This window comes from Nymphalis io, chromosome 4 (genome assembly GCF_905147045.1).
Source record: "Nymphalis io chromosome 4, ilAglIoxx1.1, whole genome shotgun sequence".
Classification (NCBI taxonomy): domain Eukaryota; kingdom Metazoa; phylum Arthropoda; class Insecta; order Lepidoptera; family Nymphalidae; genus Nymphalis; species Nymphalis io.
In genome coordinates this window covers 675,261-696,239 of record NC_065891.1, presented here as the reverse complement: position 1 = coordinate 696,239, position 20,979 = coordinate 675,261, and the positions used below count along the sequence as shown (strand labels likewise).

Sequence of the window (20,979 nt, the reverse complement as noted above, 5' to 3'; positions counted from 1 at the left end):
AATTTTTTTTTTCGTACCTGTTTACGAAACTTAACAAAGGACATATACCTAACGTATACACTAACCGAGCTGTGAGGGAAACATTTTGTATTTATCTGCTTATTTATGATAGTAGACTTGGCGCTAGGGAATATAATCACATTTTTTACTTTTTATTTAATTAAATTTGACGCAGTTTTTAATTTTTAAATCTTTAAACAATATTATATAATACGTATTGTACATTTTCATTACAACGATTAAAGTGTAGAGTGTTGACGGTAAGCATACATTCTACATATATGCTAGTAACATTAATATTTGTAATCTGTGCAGTGCTTATATTATTGTAGCAAATTTTTTTGTAACAAAGAATTGTCAGTTGTCATCGGTTGTCATGTAAAATTATGAATTTGAATAGTCAGCTTTAAGAATTAAGACTTAATGTCACGTCATTTATAATAATTCAAAGTTGGGTAATGTTATTTACTAAAAGACATAAGACTTGAATTAAATAATTATATTTAAATTGTGCTATAAAGTCAGTGTAGTTTGTATTTTTATACGGATTTTTTTGGATCATCTAGGCCACAAGTATGAGCACAATTAATCGCAGAAATGGTCCTCGTGCGCCATTGGTTCAAGGTGATGAAGTACAAGATCCTTCGGTTTCATCTACATCCAATATTAAACCAAGAATACGATCTATCAGAACAGATTGCATTGGTTTATACTTTCCTCTTCCAAGTACCTATTTCCTGTATTATTCCCAATATCCTGAATTCTAAGTTTTCAGCTATTCTTTCATTGATAAGAATTAATTGATCCATTTTTACTAGTAGATTTTCATTACAAATTTACTTTACAGATATACAAACCACCGATAATTTGAAAAATAATGGATTATCAACATCAAAGGCTCTTTTTTTAGTTGTTATAATATTTGTTGTATCATTAACAGCTTTAGGTCTTTTGTATTCACAATTTCCCCAACTAGAAGAGTGAGTATTTAATATGCAATTAAATTTGAAATAAAAACTGAATATTAAATAAAAAATAATGAATTAAATTGATTAAATTAATTGCAGGCATGAAAAACAGCATATAAAATTACCTTGGGACCTAGAAGATGCTAAACAGCTAGGTCTTGTATTAGACAGGTATAAGGAGAAGTATTTTCATGAAGTATTACTGGGAGTATTTTTAGTTTATATATTGTATCCTTTAAAATATTATTAACTGATATTTATTACTAACATAGAACATAGCAACCATTTCAGCGGGATGGCTTCCTTCCTAAAATTTTGAAATATGTTCAAGGATTTTTGTTTTTGATTACTATGTGTAATATATTGGTGATAATAATTAATATATGTGTAATATAAATATATTTTGTAGTTAAAAAGATCTAGATTGTTTAATGTATTTTGTTCAATGAGCTTTGTTGTTTGTTTGAAAATAATTTATATGGTTTCATTCCTTGACTTGGTTATATCAGTTTGCAAACATTTGCAATACCGGGTTCAATATTCCTGAGTATACTCTCAGGATTTTTGTTTCCTTTTTATTTAGCTTTACTTTTAGTTTGCTGTTGTTCAGCACTGGGAGCAAGTCTATGCTTCTTTTTATCTAATCTTTTGGGGAAAAAACTGGTTAGAAAATTCTTCCCAGAAAGAGCGGCACAATGGTCAAAGGCTGTGACAAAACACAAAAATAACTTGCTCAACTATATAATATTTTTGAGGGTGACTCCGTTTTTACCAAATTGGTTTATTAATATGTCTGCACCAGTTATTGGTGTGCCTCTAGTGCCATTTGCTTTGGGAACATTCATTGGTGAGTTGTATATAAAAGTAATTTTTTATATAATTGTAGTGAAATCATACATTTTAAATATGTTGTTTTAGGAGTGGCCCCACCATCATTCGTAGCAATACAAGCTGGACAAACACTGCACACATTGACTTCTACGAGTGATGCTTGGTCCTGGACGTCCATCACTATTCTTAGCATTTTTGCTCTTATCTCTCTAGTACCTGTGTTACTAAAACAGAAGCTTAGAGAAAAGTTTGAATGAATTTATTAATATTTAGCTAATTTATACTAGAAAATTTGTTATATATAAGGTAAATAAAATGTGTTTCAGTGTAACATTCCAAGTCAGTGTTTATTTATAAAATAATTAACAATAGGAGCCAACATGTGCTATAAAGGTCTCATTGCCTTGTGTCAGTTGAACTGATGGTCTCCAGTACCACCAATTGTACCACACTGAAAACATGAATTGTAAAATTAATGATTGTATTTCAATGTATATAAAGTGAGAATAAGAATATCATATAAACATTACATGTTGGTTTAAACTAAGTGGATTAAATGAATTGATTACTTGGTATATCTATATACATATATTTATATATATATCCTTTTTTTACATAAACAAATACATATATGTGCCTCAGTTATTCATTCATTTTTTGCAGCTTATTTTACCAAGCATATGAAAGCTTTTCAAATATATACATATTTAAATATTTTTAAAATAATAATATTATATTACCATTGACCTATAAATTAATTATATCTTTTTGCTTAAATAAAATTGAATGTATACTTACATAAATAGGATTTCTTTAATTTCATTTTAAAGGATTTGCACTGATGTTTGCATTCTTCTGCTGGCTGCAAATTGATAATTCTTGTACCACTCAGCACTAGCAGAAAAGCAAAGTTACATTCCGTATCTGGTATATGAAATGTATCATGTTTAGAATCTATTATAATAAATCTCTCTGTGCTTTGACCAAACTTTGGAACAATTTTTGGCCTTGCAATGATTTGGCGAAGTATCCTTGCGACATTGAAGTTATTGAATTTCCTAAACAGACATATAAATTGTATTTGTATGATAAATAAACAAAATTTGATAAAAATAAAAATTGTACCTTACCAAATATAAAGATTTTCTTTTAATATATCTGAATCAAAAATGTCTTTAGGTGTTTCATAATACTTATTATTTGTAAGAACTTTTGAACTTTCTTTATCAAACAGGTCTTTATTTTTTATATATAAACCTTTCAATTTATTAACATCAATTTGTGGTTGCTCAGTCTGAAATAATTATTAAAATCCATTTTTTTAATAATATTATTTTTATTTTCTTCATGATAGCATAGGTTTTAGCTTATCATACCTTATAAATAAAAGGAGCAGTCTGTTCTTTATGAATTGGTTGTGGATTGAAAACTTCACCTATATTGTTTACTGTACTACACGGCCAGCAATCCATGTCCACAACAGTAAAAAATGGATTTTGTATCAAACATGTTTCTTGGTATAAATCTAAAATATTCATTATCGATTAGTATACAAACTGATAATTGCAATTAATCAAATAATTACACATTTTGAAACAAATATTTTAAAACACAATTAACAATCCCCTACAAGGTGGACCGACGACTTAGAACGAGTCGCGGTAACCGTTGGATGCGGGCAGCGCAAGATCGGCCAACGTGGAAATCCTTGGGGGAGGCCTTTGTCCAGCAGTGGACGTCTTTCGGCTGATATGATAACATTTTATTACAACTTTAATGAAGTAATTATGATTAAATAACGGTAAACTTATAGTGATTTACTTTGTGTTAGGGCAGTGTGCAATTCCGCTGAATAGGTAGCAAACAATACTTAGTATTGTGAGCCAGTGTAACTACAGGCACAAGGGACATAACATAATAGTTCCTACAATTGGTGGTGCATTAGTGATCACTGAGGTGACCCATCTGCCTACCCGCTTTATAAAATGAAATAAATATTTACAACCTATAATTCTGCCACGTGTGTATTCCACCAACCCGCATTGGAGCAGCGTGGTGGAATAAGCTCCAAACCTTCTCCTCAAAAAAAAAAAAAAAAGAGGAGAGGAGGCCTTTAGCCCAGCAGTGGGACATTCACAGGCTGTTACGGATTACGGAACCTATAGTAAAAATTCTCTTGTTATGAATATAGGAACACATAGGTTTAATATTACTCTTCACATTGGTTAAACTTGTGCCTGTATTTAAATACTTTGAATAATACTTACCAGTCAATGCAGGAAATAGTGACAGGAACGGAATAGAAATTTTTCTTAATAACCTTAGTCCTGGGTAAATATATTCTTGTACATTGCATATTATGTAACTATATACACATTTGAAGTTATATATGGCAAATAATATTATTATAAAAAAGGCTATAAGGAATTTGTATTTTTTAAAGAAACTTTGGCGTTGGTTTAAATGTAGGTTTTCATCTAAATCATTAAGACTTTCAAAATACATTTTCCTAAATTCTTCACCATTTATGCCTATATCAGCACTCTCCTTTTTAAGTCTTTTTATAGAGTCAGAATATTCTTGCAATAACTCTCTATTTGTCATTTCGATACTTCTTAAATATTCGTAATAGTTCTTCACAGAGTTTCTTCAGTAGTTATTCATGTTTAAATTTTTAATATAACTTCCTTCAGAGTAAAATAATATTGAAATACTTACGACGACTGACGACTTTAACTTAAAAATTTAGTTAATATGCAGTAGAAGTAATATTACCATTTTATAAATAATTATTCATTACATTCGAACTGTACACATATATTATACGTTGTTTTTTATTTATGTTTTCTTTTTCTGGCGTGTTTATACGATATTACTTAAATTAAAATATACTTATTCTCATTCATATTAATAGACACAGTCATATTTATTTGTAAAAATTGTACGTCGACTCTTGCTTGACAGTTGACAATCGTCTAGAACTATACAGTTCATTTTACGGTTTTATTGTTTTAAAAGTTAAATGCAATCAATTTTATTTCTTTTTTACAACTTATATCTTGATCTTACTATTTATCCATCTAGATTTAGGATATGGAGAGTACGAAATAAAGTATCAAACGCATTGATTACAGATAAGATTTGACGAGCCGGTTGGCGTGGTTGCTAGAACACTTGCCTTTCACGCCGAAGGTTGTGGGTTCGATTCCCACCCAGGACAGACATTTGTGTGCATGAACATGTATGTGTGTCCTGAGTCTGGGTGTAATTATCTATATAAGTATGTATTTACAAAAAAAAAGTAGTATATGTAGTATATGAGTTGTCTGGTTTCCATAGCACAAGCTTTGTACAAGCTTAATTTGGGATCAGATGTCCGTGTGTGAAAAATGTTCCAGGATATTATTATTATTACTATTATTATAAGTACCTCATATGCAAATGATTTGTGCATTTTAGCGGAGTTTAAGGAAAAGCTGCAATGACCAAAGTGCATTTATTACTTGCTTTTACGATCTATTTGGTCCTTAAATAAAAAAAAAGAAGCTTTTGGTATTACAACCTCTTTGGTAAATTAAATTATTTTGTTGTGATCGTTCTCAACTAACAATTGAAAATAGCTCTCTTCTCGATGATAAAGAATAAAAGAATACGGCTTTTATGTTATAGGCTTTTTTTCATTTGTCATTTTATCTTTTTTGTTACTGCACAGGCTACACAATCTCTACTCGGTGTCCTGAGAGACGGTGCGGGGTACCAGAGTTTTCTAAGCTGAGGAATCGCCGCGTGCAACGTATTAAATAAAAGCAATAACAATTTTTCTTACTGTTTCTTATACTTTTATAATTATCACTGTGAAGAAAAAAACACCTATTCTTCATTTTTTCTTAATGCATTTTTGCGCTCTGACAAGTAAATAAACAGTTTTTTTTACAAAATGTCATATTTATATAAATTATATCTGTGTTATGAAAATAACTGCAGTATGAGTATAAATATACTATATATAGCCGAGATGGCCTAGTCGTTAGAATGCGTGAATCTTAACCGACGAACGTGGGTTCAAACCCGGCCAAGTACCACTGAATTTTCATGTGCTTAATTTGTATTTATAATTCATCTCGTGCTTGACGGTGAAGGAAAACATCGTGAGGAAACCTGCATGTGTCTAATTTCATTGAAATTATGCCACATGTGTATTCTACCAACCCGCATTGGAGCAGCGTGGTGGAATAAGCTCCAAACCTTCTTCTCAAAAGGGAGAGGAGGCCTTAGCCCAGCAGTGGGACATTAACAGGCTGTTAGTGTTAGTGTAGTAAGTATAAATATGAGGGAAGTTTTTTTTTTTTTTCAAGTTCAAGCGAAGCGAAGTTTTCTCATCGCAACGCCGCACCGGGACATTTATCCGCCGTGCTACGCCACTGTTAGGGAAATCTCTTTCCATATACACCAGCCCTTTGAATCTGACTGCATAGGTACGAAATCAGAAGATTGAGTGGAGTGTTTTCACATAGTTACGTAGTTTATTGCCCAGTAAATCTTTTTGAATTGACAAGAAAAATCAAATTTCATTACGACTTTATTATCATGAAATTGTGTAAAAATGTATGGAATAAATTTTGATTATTATTATATTTAGACACGAGACATTTCTTTCTTACGATAAATAAAAATACGGAGGATCACGATATCCGTGACATCTAAACTATATTATATATATATAGGCCTCTGCATCTTTGACAGATGATTTAAGCGGCATCGCGAAGGCACTTGCGTTCATGACTGAAAAGACCAATGCCAGAGAGGATCCTTCAGCCGCACTCCCGACAAGTGTATGCGCCCCCAGATGGGCGGGGGTTTGAAGCACGCTCATGACGCCTAGTGCGTTTTTCTTTTAGTAGTTTAAACCAGTCATTATCATGCTTTGATTGACCTTCGTGAATAAGGCGTCGCCACTTGGCACGGTCCTCTGCCAGTTCCTCCCATCGATTGCTAGGGATGTTAAACGCAACCATATCACGCTTAACGCAATCTTTGTAACGGAGCATAGGCCGCCCAACAGACCTCTTTGCATCCACAACCTCTCCCAGTAGTATTTGCCTTGGAAGACGAGTCTGCTCCATTCGATGCACGTGTCCCAGCCACCGTAACCGTTTTTTTTGAGAATGGCCATGATGCTAGGTAGCTGTGCCTCGCTTATTACAGACTTGTTAGTCACGCGATCCTGCCATGTGATGCCCAGAATGTTCCGAAGACAGCGCAAGTGAAATGTGTTTAGTCGGCGTTCTTGTTTTGCGTACGTTGTCCACGTTTCTGCTCCATACAAGAGTGTGCTTAGGACACATGATTGGTAAACAAGCATTTTCGTTTTTACTGTAAGGTGTCTGTTATCCCAAGCCCTTGTACGGAGCCTCCTGAACGTAGAGGCAGCTTTGCCGATGCGGAAGTCCAAGTCCTGTAGAAAGGCATACACGAGAGCGGATGCACAGCGCATTGTACAGATTGGTCATGACCTTGTTTCGCATCCTAGGGGCTCCCGTAGCTTCTGGCGTCTGACCAAGTCTGTGCAAAACAATTTCTGCCAACCTTCGCTGCCACCGCTCAGAAATCCGGACGGATCGCTAGCTCACAGTCCGCAAGAGCAAGCTGATCTCCTGGCTAAACTCTTTGCCGACAATTTCGTCATCGATGATTGTAGTGCACTGCCACCTACAATACCTGCATGTGGCCATACGATGCCTGACATTAAAATCAGGCAACGTGATGTGCGTGCGGAGCTGCAATCACTTGATGTACGGAAAGCTAGCGGTCCCGATGGAATACCAGCCATAGTGCTGAAGAAGTGCGCAGCGGAGCTGTCTCCCGTGTTAACGCGCCTGTTCCAACTTTCTCTCTCTTCGGGAAGTGTGCCGGAGGCTTGGAGAAGAGCTAATGTGCAAGCGGTTCCCAAAAAAGGGGATCGGTCTGACCCGGCCAATAGCTATCACCTCAGTACTTTGTAAGGTGATGGAACGGATTTTAAACAACCAACTGATCCATTACCTAGAAGATCACTGTCTAATTAATGATCGTCAGTACGGGTTTCGACCAAACCGGTCCACAGGTGATCTTCTAGCGTACGTAACACACCTCTGGGGTGAACCTATCGACAAGCATGGAGAATCGTTGGCTGTCAGCCTCGATATCTCCAAGGCTTTCGACAGGGTCTGGCACAGAAGTCTTCTCTCCAAGCTGCCGGCATATGGTCTGCCTGCTCAGCTCTGCACCTGGATTGCCAGCTTCCTACACAAGCGTAGCCTTCGTGTTTTAGTTGATGGTTGCGCTTCACAATTCTATGTAGTGAATGCTGGGGTCCCCCAGGGATCTGTGCTATCTCCCTCACTCTTTCTTTTGCATATCAATGATATGCTCTCTCTTGGGAACATACATTGCTATGCAGACGATAGTACAGTGCATGGTGGATACCACGGACGCGCAGTGGCTGGGCGAGCGGAAATTGAGGAGAGGCGGAAGAATCTTGTCATTGAACTCGATAGGACGTTAGAGCTCATCGCCAAATGGGGCTCTGAAAGAAAACACAGGTATGCGCTCTCACGGCGAAAAAGTCAACATTTTCCCCTCTTCCCTCCCTCTGTGGTACTCCGCTGGTGATGCAAAGCAAAATCGCCATGCTGGGGATTGACGTTCGCTGCGACCTTAGTCCAAGGGATTACATCGAGGCTGTTATAAACACAGCTTCACGGAAACTCGGAGTTCTGAACAAGGTGCGGCGCTTTTTCACGCCACAACAACTGTGCCTGCTATACAAAACACAGGTACGGTCTTGCGTGGAATATTGCTCGCACCTTTGGGATGGCTCCGCTAAGTACCTACTTGAGGCCTTGGACCCGGGTTCCTTCAAATGAGGCGTGAAGAGGCATCTTGCGGGCCAGCAAGGCGAAGGCGGCTAGTGCAGAACGTTTTTCCCGTCTGTACTGGCCGTCGTCGCGTTTGGACTCTACTACCACTTACCATCAGGTGGAGTGGAGTCATTTGCCATCCCGGGGCATATAAAAAAAAAAAAAAAAAAGGTGCGCCGTTAAGCAAGATGACTGGTTGCTCTAAACATCCTTGCGCTAAAATAACGGTCTTCTTGCAGCTTATGGACATTAAAAAGAGGTCGCACGCTCTGGCAAATTTGTCCATTAGACTCTGGAGTTGAGCTTGGTCATGAGCAGCGAAGGCAGCGTCGTCAGCGAAGAGGGGACTATCTACAAATAGGTCCTCCCTGTAGCGTTTGGACTTGAGCATTGAGATGTTGTACAGCCTACCATCGGTTCGCGTATGTAAGTGAACGCCTTGCTGTTCATCTCCAAAAGCAACCTTCAGAAGCACCTAGAAGAATATTCCGAACAAGGTGGGGGCCAGTGCACAACCTTGACGAACACCACGGCGTACGTCGAATGGCGTGGATGTGTTGCCATTGTGCAGGACGGTGACTTCCATACCTTCGTGGAACGATTGCACTATCCTTAGGAGTTTTGGGGGTATCCAATTCTAACAAGAACCGAGTTCAACCCCTCTCTGCTCACGGAGTCAAAAGCCTTGTTTAGGTCTACAAATGCAATGACTAGGGGGGTATGTTGCTCCCTACACTTTTCTTGTAGCTGTCTGAGTGAAAATATCATGTCGACAGTTGACCGTTGGGACCTAAAACTACATTGTGCCTCAGGGTATACGCGATCGGCGAGCCTTTGTAGTTTGCCTAAAATGGCCCTGGCAAAGGCTTTACTGACGATGCTAAGAATAGATATTCCGCGGTAACAGTTGCAGTCGCCACGATCGCCTTTGCCTTTATAAAGAGTGACGATGTTAGATGTTAGCATCTCGCATATCCTGAGGGACGTAGTTTTCTTCCCAGCACTTAGCCAGGTGGTTATGAAGGATGGGCAAGAGGCACTCAAGCTTGACGACTTCGGTGACAACATCGTATTTTCCGGGGCTTTTTCCGCATTTGAGCTTCTTGACGGCCAGATAAAGTTCCTTTACTGTGGGTGCAACGTCTAGCTCGTGCCAAGTTGCCAGATTCGGGACAAGCTCCATTGATTCTGGCTGAATATCCACTGGGCACGAGTAGAGCCCTTGTAGTATTCTACCCATCTTGCCATCTGACGGGTGCTGTCTGTTATAACAGAATCGGTTTCCTTGAGAGGTGCCGCCTTTTTTGGAGTAGGTCCAAGAGCTCTTTTGATGCCCGCGTACACCCCGCCAATATCCCCCGCGTTTGCGCACGCTTGGATGCTTTGGCAAAGCTCTGTCCAATACGCATTTACAAAGAAGCGCGTGCTACGCTGGAGTGAGGCTTTTGCCTTCGTGAGATCACTCGTAAGATTTTGCCTTTTGATAGCCAAAAACCTTACCTGCAGTGTCAGTGAGAAGGGACTTGACTTTTTCCCATTCGACTCGCGCTGATGCCGTACTGTCCCAAGTTGCAACTTCTTCGCGGACGAGTTCCCCAAATGACTCCACTACTTCCATGTCACGAGTCTTGAAAAGATTTATCTTTTTTCGACCGAGTGGCTTGGAAGAATGGACTCTCCTAGGGACAAGTCGAACTTTAGTAGCAACGAGGCTGTGATCGGTGTCGCAATCGGCACTGTGAAACGCCCGCGTGTGGAGTGTTTCCCGTAGATCCCTCCTTCTTGTAAGAGAAAGATCTAATTGGTGCCAGTATTTAGATCGAGGGTGCATCCACGAGACTTTCCGCATCATTTTGCCTTTAAAAAAGGTGTTGGTAACACACAGCTGGTGCCTTGAGCAAAACTCCAACAGTCGTTGTCCGTTGTCGTTAAGCTTGCCTATGCCGTGTGCACCGAGGCATACAGGCCAGGCTGATGTGCCCTGACCGACGCGGGCATTAAAGTCATCCAAAATATGCAGTCTGTCAGTTGGTTTCACCCTTCGCACTGTCTCATCGAGCTGGCTGTAGAATTGATCCTTGGTCTCAGGTTTTGAACTAAGCGTCGGTGCGTAAGCGGAAATTAGCGTGACAAAGCCGCTTTTTGTGTTTAGACGCAAGACCATAATCCGCTCGGAAACGCCTACAGGTGTTTCTATGGCGTTGATGAGATGGTTTCGAACCGCGAAACCTACACCATGCTTTCGTGTTTCCAAGGAACTCTTGCCCTTCCAGTAAAAAGTGTAGTTAGCTTCACGCAAAGACCCTTCGTCTTCAGTTCTGGTCTCTTGTAAGGCTACAATATCGATATTGAGCCTTTTAAGCTCCACGTCGATACTGTAAGTTTTGCGCAGTTCTTGGGCGCAATCGGAGCTTCCGTAGGTGTTCGGGAAGCCTGTTCTCATCGTTCGGACATTCCATGACGCAAAGCGCATGTAAGCAGCGTTGGTGTGGGTTTTGAGATTTGTGTTCCTTTGAGCAGGTGGTTAATGTCACCGCGTCAACGTCTAGCGGAACAAGTTAACGCTGAGGTGGATCAGTACCTTATTGATCGGGGGCTGCCCGACTTAAAGCAGGCGGTAACTAATCAATGGATCTACGATGGATCCTCCTACTGTCGAGAGTGGCCCCTGGCGTCCGCACTTACGCCTATTCGTGCTGACTTATAACCGGTGAATGTCACTCTCCGTGTTGTTTTCCACCTGCAAAACGGGTGAGCGAAGTGTCCTCTCCGTGGATGCTGCTACGCCTGGGCCAGGCGACTTTATGGCAACACGGGCTTGCCCAGTACCCATGCCACCCTCTCCTTATTAAGTAAGAATTTACTTAAGAATAGATATACTTGCATACTTAAAGCAATAAACGGATTCGTAACGTTTGTAAATAATACTATAAAGATTAATTAGCGCTTCGTTAATATAAGATTTGTAGTGATCAAAAACGTATTTTTTTTCTGTTTTAAGTATATTTTATTATTTATATATTCTTAGTTCTGTAATGAATTCACTAGGCTAAAAGCACTTAAAATAACCACGAAATAATAACTCGATAAGATAAGACAAAGTAGCCATGTTCGGGTCCGCCGATAGATAACACTGTCAATGCATGTATAGAGTCGTCAATACGACGTCATGCTCGTTCAAAGACGTTATAGATTGATATTTTTTTAAGATAAAATCTTTTGTTATGAAAATGATTCTCCTATAGTGAAGTGCCTTTAGATGATAGTGCTTAAAATGTTAAAAGGATATTAAATGGAGATTAATGAGCGAGCTACTGGCGCGAGTTGGCGCTGGCCACTTCTTGTAGCGGTTATGGTGCTTAACGTATGTATTGACTATTGTTCTACAGACAATTTATTTTTAATATTCAGTTGCCTTCAACGGGCTATAAATTTGAGGAAGTTAACTCTCATAGTATGCAGTGGCATATGAATGTAACAGAAAATCTATCCAATAATTTATACGCAGTAATCAAATAAATGTGTATAAAAGATTTTGAAGGAAAAAAATGAAAAATGATTACAATGAATCAGTGTTTAACTAAAAGTAAAAACGATTCGTCTTCTCTTTTAAAAATGAGGGTAATTAGCGTCATATTGACTAATAAAATTATTACTAATCAACTGAATTCAACGTCATTAGTACATAGAATTATATGATAAAGACAAAGAAGTTTCGAATGTATGAGATTGTCGAATATAGTATGTATATATGTATTAAAATGGTATAATATAGTATATATAATAAGCTATAGGTTAACTAAGTTTTTTTTCTCGTTTTTTGTGATATTTTTACTCGTTTTATTTTTTTATTTTTTGTATGAAGACTTTTAAAAGGCTCTTAAAGTAATTATTCTTCCTAAACATTCTTAATATTAAGTGATTTTTTTAGTAAAAATGTTATAGAGATGTTTAGGCAGTATCAACAAATAAATACATGTAGACTGTTTTAATTTGTAATGAGTATTAAGCCGGCCTCTGGAGAAATATAGCCATTTTCTATGTTTCCTTCTTGAACAATTCCTGTTCGGCACGTCATAGGCGTGGGGCCCAACCATTATTTCAGTAGGCCGGAATAATCGGATGGCAATGCGGTGCCTCGTGTTATATCACGGTTTCGTGCCCAGCGTTACGGGTGAAGACTTCAACGGCTGCAAAGGCGGAGTAAATGGGTATCGATACGGCGGTGCTGCCTTTAAATATTAAGGCCCCAGGTTACACTGGAGCTGTGCCACCTGACTGGGTGGACGCTGGCAGAAAAGTCTCCGGTCGAATCCCAGCTTCCAAGAGCAGAAGAGTTACTGCTACGCCGTCAGGTGGCAACTGGCCATAAAAACCATAGTCAATACTCTTCTTATATGAATGCCCAACAGAATCAAAATTAATCTGTAAAATTCCCAACATAAATATTACAAAGAAAGATTTTACTCGTAGGACGATAAAAATAATTGCTTAAACTTGTTGTAATGTTACACATGACTATCTAATTTATATAATTTTTTATTTTATTGACAAATTGCAGTAATAGGTCTTAGTTATACAATATATAAAGTCTGAATGTCACATAGTCACATTTGTATATTATTAGGTAACGTTTGTTTCAATAACTTTATGTTCTATGTTTGTATTTAATGAGCAATCATTAGACATAAGATCGTATTTTCTTTGCTTTCATCTTATCACAACGGCCGTGGTGTTGTAACGTTAGGGTTAGCTATCGTGACAAATGTCGTAAACAAGCTGATATACAGGTGACAGAAACACATGTACGTAAATGAGAATAAATAATTATTATTAAACAAACGGTTAAAACAATATCTCGTTTGAATTAATCTATATACCAACAGTCTCTATATTTGTTTTCGTTGTATATTTTATCGAATATTTTCCTCATTCGTTTCCATTAGAACCGGGAGTCTTTGAGAGATTAATTCTTCCCGTACCGTAACCGTAACAGCCTGTGAATGTCCCACTGCTGGGCTAAAGGCCTCCCGCACCTCTTTTTTTTTGAGGAGAAGGTTTGGAGCTCATTCCACCACACTGCTCCAATGCGGGTTGGTGGAATACACATGTGGCAGAATTTCAGTGAAATTAGACACATGCAGGTTTCCTCACGATGTTTTCCTTCACCGTCAAGCACGAGATGAATTATAATCACAAATTAAGCACATGAAAATTCAGTGGTGCTTGCCCGGGTTTGAACCCACGATCATCGGTTAAGATTCACGCGTTATTACCACTAGGCCATCTCGGCTTTAATTCAAAAAAATTAATTCTTCGACTATACCAATTTCTTACTTATATTATTGACTGGCCTTATCTGTAGGTTGTACCATTATAGTATTGATGACATATTGATTTTTTTAGTAAGTGATTTTGGTACTTATGATGTAAATGATAAATGACGACGTGAATAATGATCTAAGTAAAAAAGTAGCCATCTACATTATTTTATAGTTAATGAGTTCATATTTAGTAAGGAGAAACAAAACAAAAAATATTATATTGACTATAACTCTCAGAGCCGTGATACCCCCGTTGTTAATCGATAATCTTAACCAATGATTTCAAGTTCAAATCTGGGCAAGCACCACTAAATTTTCATGTGTTTAATTTGTGTTTATTAATTCATCTCGTGCTCGGCGGTGAGGAAACCCGCAATTGGCAGATGAAAGTATGCAAATATCCACCAACCCACATCGTGACAACGCGATAGAGTAATTCGAAGGCCTGCAGTGGGATATTAACAGACCGTTTCATTAATAGCGTTTTAACGTTCATTACACAAGTCGAGATGGCCTAGTGGTTAGAATGCGTGAATCTTAACCGGTGATCGTGGGTTCAAACCCGGCAAGCACCACAGAATTTTCATTTGATTAATTTGTGTTTATAGTTCATCTTGTGCTTGACGGTGAAGGAAAACATCGTGAGGAAATCTGCATGTGTCTAATTTCATTGAAATTATGCCACATGTGTATTCTACCAACCCGCATTGGAGCAGCGTGGTGGAATAAGCTCCAAACCTTCTTCTCAAAAAGGGAGAGGAGGCGTTAGCCCAGCAGTGGGACATTAACAGGCTGTTACTGTGCATTATACGATTATATGATTAAACTGATATTTTTCTTAAATGTATTATTATGAAATCAACATTAAGCTGAAAGCTCATCATTAACTGCGTTAAGTTTAGTTTGACTTTTCCTCCGGTACCAGGTTCTGAGTATACCTTCTTTTGAATCGGCGCTGGTAGGATAGTTGATAAGCTATAAGTGAATGTAGTGCTTTTGTATTATTTTTTTTTTATCTGTGGTTGTGAATAATTGTACGCATTGATTATCGAGTTTATTAAATGCGTATGAGATTACGAGTGATAATTAGCCGTTAGTAGTTAATATTATATTATTATTTGTTTGAGTAAGGAATCACGTGCTTAAATTGATACATATATAAATTTCTCACGTATCTATGTATTTATATATATTACTTTGGGAATGTAAAAAGATATGATTTTTATTATCGCAATAAATAAAAAGATACCAAACATACATTATGTAACTACGGAAAATTCTTTGAATATCTTTTAAATACTCTTTATATTTTACAAACTTACAATTAACCTGTTAATAACTAATGGAGCAAATGTCAAAACAATCACAAGCCGAATAAACAAATAAACAAAAATTATATATTTAAATGACGTAGGGCGTTTCGTATTGTTGAAACTATTTTGTCTCTTATCTTTCAAATTCTAATGAACTAATGTAAACAAAAAAATATGAGAAGTATTTGGTGAATTGTTACTTTATGTTTGTGATTAAAAATAGGGTTTTAAGGTTATTGATTTTACTTTATATAAAAGTGTGCTGTGTAGTATTTTATTATAAACTGTCTATCAAAATAGCATCTTCTTACTATACTTTGAACTTGGGTACTATGATGCATAAACAGATAATTTATATAAAGTATATTATATTATTTTTGTTGAAGGGCCTATAAAATCTATATTAGAGGAGGAGGTGAGCAAGGCCATATCAAAAATGAAATACCATAAGACCACTGGTCCCGACCAGATACCAGCAGATCTCTGGAAGAAGCTGAAAGAATCTGCAACACCCTGGCTCACCAAGCTTTTTAACGCTATTATTAAAGATGGCAAGATCTCTGAATCCTGGCGTAACAGCATTCTTTCACCAATATATAAACAAAAAGGGGACATTGCGAATTGCGGAAACTACAGGGGAATAAAACTCACATCAAAACGCACGCATAAATGACTGTACCCGTATAACTGAGAACCAATACGGCATCACGCCTGGCAAATCTACCATCGATGCCATTCAGTTAATTAGAGTTATGATGGAGAAGTATTGTTCAAACAAAGAAAATCTGTATCGACCTAGAAAAGGCTTTCGATAGGGTACCCAGAAATCTAGTTTGGCAGGCTATGAGAGCTCAAAACATCCCGGAATATTATGTGATACTATTACAAGATATGTACATAAACACCAAAACGCGCGTCAAAAGTCCAGCGGGTCTTGGCGAGCCCTTCCACGTAAATGTAGGAGTACATCAGGGATCTGCCTTGAGCCCATTGCTATTCAAACTGTGCATGGACTACATCACGCAAGGCATACAAAAGCCAGCACCGAGTGTACTCTTTACGCAGATGATAGACAACCGCGCACTACCCAAAGTAGACAACTTCAAGTATCTTGGATCTGTGCTTACTACTGATGCAAATATCGATAAGGACGTGGACCACCGCATTAAAACCGCCTGGATAAAATGGAAATCGCTATTGGGTGTTCTCTGTGACCATAGAATGCCCATTCGTGTAAAGGGAAAAGTGTACAAAACGGTAGTACGCCCATCCATGATCTATGGGGCAGAGTGTTGGACCATCAAAAAGACACACGAACAACAACTGCATACAAGCGAGATGAAAATGCTTAGATGGGCGGGAGGAATCACCCGGCCGGACAAAGTAAGGAATGAGTATGTCAGGGGATCATTCAAGGTAACATCAACTGTGGAAAAATTGAAGGAATGTCGACTGCGCTGGTACGGCCATATCCTGAGACGTAACGATGATCATCCGATCAAGAAAGCTTTAAATACACCGGACCGACCGCGGGGAAGAGGGCGACCGCCCGCAACCTGGTGGTCAAACCTACAAAAAGAGGCCCAGAAAGAGAATCTGAGTACACAGACAACCCAGAACAGAGCTCTCTGGCGCAGATTTACAAGGAGACCCGACCCCAGCTGAACTGGGAAGAGGGTTTGAACAAAGAAGAAGAATATTATATTATTTTTTCAAATTATAGCGATTACTATCTTTTCGCGTGCAGAATATATGTATCTTATTCTTATTTATTTATTAAATACTTAGATTATGTGTAAATATATATTTTCTTGATAATGAATATAAGAATTACATGTATTAATACAATACTACCTCATAGAAATGTATCGTTAACTAATCTGTAAGGTGTATTATCAAAAGTGATGTGTCCTTTCAGATCTGCTTGCCCAGTTTGGTACTTTCATATGGTGTGATTTGGATACATTTGGCGAATTACGAAGTCCCTTTATGGCTCGGTCTTGCTGCTCCATCAATCTTCATACTAATTTATGGGTTAACACGTAAGAGAACAAAGTATTATTTACATTTTATGATTTTTTATCTAGTATAAGAATACAGACAGAAAAATAAAAACCTGAATAATTGTAAGTCACCACCATCATAGACATTGTTACGGTTGTGGGGAATATGCTCAATTAATTAATAAACTAAGTGTCATGGTATTTACGATAAGATAGTCGATAGATATTCTATAGATATGTATATATTTGACAGTACGCTAGGGGGTCATATCAAATATGTGGGTAGGATATACTTATATGCGGATGCGCCCATCTATCTTATATTAAATACAGTAATATAGAATAATAAATGTTTATATAATGGGTACTAGAGGTGATAGTAATACAACGATTAGGTTTATTTATCTATGTTATATTCTTAATAGCCGCCAATCATGTTAACTATGATGTTATGACCCTTATGCCTCACTCGCTCTAAAACCGAAAGCAAAAAAGTATTGCTGCTTGGCGTTAATAGTTGAATGAGTGTTCCAAATGGGATTGGAAAAGGCTTTCTGCAATCCCATATCCTGCTACCGAGTAAATGTTTAATAGGTTATTTAATGAAAATACAATTACATATCCTGGATAGATGTATCTCTTACGCGAGCTATATCTATCCGAGTCTGAGTGTAATTGTTTATATATTGAATTTAAAAAATAATTGTATTAAAGATGGGTATTTACTTTTACGACGCTCTTTTTGTTATTACAGAATGCTGGTTCAGAGAGGCGGCCAACTCATGGGGCGGGTCGATAGGTTACAGGGTTATGGCTTCAGTCGGACTTGTGCTCGTGATTCTTGGTTTAATAATTTGCGCCTTCATTCCTTATCATATACAACCGTTCGTGTATGGTATATTCGGTGGTAAGTGAATTATTTTTGTTTAATTTTAAACTATTGTACATATTATAAGTATTATATGGTTATTTCTATATTATATAGTATAAGTAAGCTATAAAGTACAAGTTATTTATTTTTATTTGTTTTTAGGTGTAGGTTCATCGCTAATCTCGGCTCAAGTTGATGCAGTTCTCTTCGAAACATATGATTCACGCCTGGGCTTCATACGAGGGTTGTGTTATACGGGGCAGGCTGTTGGTCAATCCACTTTTCCGCATATTTTATACGTGCTCATAGAACAATACGGTTACCACTTTTCGTACATAGTATTAGCTGGTATCATGTTACAAACATTGCCAGCAATAATGTTATTGAAAATAGATGAGACTAGAAAATCTAGCTACTTCTCTAGGTACAAGGAATTGTCTCAAACGTTTATGGTTTTCAATAACGATTCTATGGACAATTTCTATGGTACTGAACTAAAACTACACGATTTGAGTAAAAAATGTTGGAAGAGTCCTTCGAGTGATAATCTACATAAACTAGACGAATTTGATTACGACGATGGGAGTATTATTGAAACAATAACGCCGCCTCCTAGTCCGGAAGAAAAGAGAAGGAACATGTTCGGTGTTGAAATTTTACCAGAAATACCAGAGGAAAGTGAAGAGAGTGACGTAGATGAGCATAGCTTGACAAGTAAAAATAGTAATAAGAAACGCCTCAGTGTCGCTATAAAAAGGTTCAGTACATTGGGTGACAACCTTGACGAATGTATCATAAATCAGTTAAGAAAAGATTCTCAATGCAATGGCGATACAAACGACAAAGATTATTCGGAAGTTGAAGTCACTTATGAAACTATAGCCCCTGTGACTGATATTCACACAGAGAAAATTTTGAACTCTTTCAGCTTTCGATGTCAATCCGCTTATGTTAATATGAGGAGAAAGTTTTTGATACCGTCATATAGAATTTATAGGATACGACGAAGATTTTTGTACCTGATGTATAATATTAATGAAACATTTTTCAAACCGTTAACGAGATCACTCTCTTGCATAAAATTTTACCCAGCTTTACTATTAAGTTTCACCAAACTGACTCTAACGGGAGTTGGTGTTGTGCTGTTGCCCATGATTGGGTTGCAGTTGCGACCTCGAATAGCAGTGTTGGAAAACAATTTTTTAATGTCATTACATGGATTCACTTGGGTGTGTTTCCTAATGTGCACGCCTTGGCTGGCACAAACTCCGAAAAGAAACTTTAAGTACGTCGCAGTCTGTGGACTCCTCATAACAACTTGTGCGTGTTTTGGTATGAATGTTGTTATTTATTTATTGATATATTTTCAATAACGAAAACAGCCAGATGTGTATCCACCAACCCGCTTTGCCTGAAACATTAATATATAAAAGTAACAGCCCGTAAATGTGCTACGGCTGGGCTAAGAACTCCTCTCTACTTGAGCAGAAGGTTTAAAGTTTATTCCACCACGCTGCTCCAATGCAGATTGGACACACATGCGGTATTTTTTTTCTTTTCTTTTTCCTATCGATAGGTTTTCTCTCGATGTTTTCCTTAACAGTTGAGCATGAAATGAATTATAAACACTAATTAAGCTGATTGGTGATCACATCTGGGCTCACAGCAATTACCATTCAATAATTATGAATTATATATTTATTTTTTAGTATTGGCAGAAGCCAGAAACCACAACTCGTTCGCTATCGGCTGTGTAGCGGCCGGTTTCGGGTACGGAGCTGTCACCTCGTGTTGGGAAACAGCCGCTCAAGACTTCGTCGGAGCTCGCAAATGGCCAAAAATTCACAGTACATTAGAAACCCTATCAGCGATCCTCCAAGCTTTGTTTGTCGTGGGAATATTCTTTGCACTGCGACAAGAAAGCGGTCTTCAATTTTCAATGTTAATTTTATGTATAGTACTGGCTGTCTGTACATTACTTTGGTCTATAATCGCAATCGTATCAATTTATAAGAGCAAAGTTAGATTATTTAGTTTTAAAAAAAAACGAGGCTTTACTTGAATGAGTGATACCCAATTATTTAAAATATTTTTACTTAACGTTGAATCTATATTAGTGAATGTTGATCTAGTTAGTTTATGTATAAATTTAGGTATAAGCTAATTTTCGATGACAATTAAACAATTTAATATAATAAACAAGTACCTACCATGATATTGTACATATATAATAAAAATACCGGTTTTAAATATCGACAATTATGAATAACATTATTTATTACTTAATTATTTATGATTAAAGAAACTAAAATATATTTTTACATTCGAATTTGTGTGTCATTCTTCCTAAAAGTTTTATAATTAATATATTAAATGCTACGATCTTGTAACAGACTTGGAAGTTGGAAGAAGGAAATACTAGCAATAGGCTCTGGATATTCTATACAGACTGCTATATATATACAGTATAATTATACTGCCCATAAATATTGACATGTAAAAATGCCGTTCCATTCCTCATATTTTCAGTGTACTGCTGAAACTTGGTATGTTAATTTAGAGAGTGAGGACAAACTAACTTTGTAAAGGCGTCACTGACTGCGTATTGATATTTTGCGTTTGTAATTCATAATCATACCTCGTGAGGAAACCTTCATATGTTCTCGTAGTGAATTAGTTGCAACCTCCTCCATATGTTAAAGGTTTTTGCTCAGTCGTGAGATGAAGCTGGGCTGTTATTGATATGTTTACTCTCCTTAGTGGAACACAT

At 37.3% G+C, this 20,979-nt stretch overlaps 3 protein-coding genes across 5 annotated transcripts in view; 2 read left to right on the top strand and 1 right to left on the bottom strand.

The window, feature by feature from the left end:
* The first annotated feature begins 470 nt into the window (after positions 1–470).
* On the top strand, positions 471–2,382 carry LOC126781728 (transmembrane protein 41 homolog). The gene is made up of 5 exons (XM_050506727.1): positions 471–624; positions 848–980; positions 1,068–1,196; positions 1,478–1,815; positions 1,887–2,382. The coding sequence occupies exons 1-5, from the start codon at positions 576–578 to the stop codon at positions 2,054–2,056; spliced, it is 819 nt and encodes a 272-aa protein (XP_050362684.1). The 5' UTR covers positions 471–575; the 3' UTR covers positions 2,057–2,382.
* Positions 2,128–4,771, bottom strand: LOC126781713 (uncharacterized). The gene is made up of 5 exons (XM_050506700.1): positions 4,067–4,771; positions 3,176–3,324; positions 2,930–3,093; positions 2,598–2,857; positions 2,128–2,250 (listed from the first exon to the last, which is right to left on the bottom strand). Exons 1-5 carry the CDS (start codon positions 4,401–4,403, stop codon positions 2,162–2,164), a joined length of 999 nt encoding a protein of 332 aa, XP_050362657.1. The 5' UTR covers positions 4,404–4,771; the 3' UTR covers positions 2,128–2,161.
* Positions 4,772–11,820: 7,049 nt separating this feature from the next.
* LOC126781668 (uncharacterized) overlaps positions 11,821–20,979 on the top strand; it is a 396,382-nt gene continuing 387,223 nt past the window's right edge. Inside the window, exons 1-5 of one of the 3 annotated variants that reach the window (XM_050506626.1) lie at positions 11,821–12,062; positions 17,254–17,377; positions 18,093–18,245; positions 18,372–19,529; positions 19,919–20,538. In XM_050506626.1, coding sequence (XP_050362583.1) covers positions 11,991–12,062; positions 17,254–17,377; positions 18,093–18,245; positions 18,372–19,529; positions 19,919–20,271 — 1,860 coding nt within the window. In that variant the 5' untranslated portion in view covers positions 11,821–11,990 and the 3' untranslated portion in view covers positions 20,272–20,538. Of the gene's footprint in view, positions 12,063–17,253; positions 17,378–18,092; positions 18,246–18,371; positions 19,600–19,918; positions 20,539–20,979 lie in introns of those variants that run through there. The other 2 variants (XM_050506625.1, XM_050506627.1) reach the window with 2 other exon arrangements.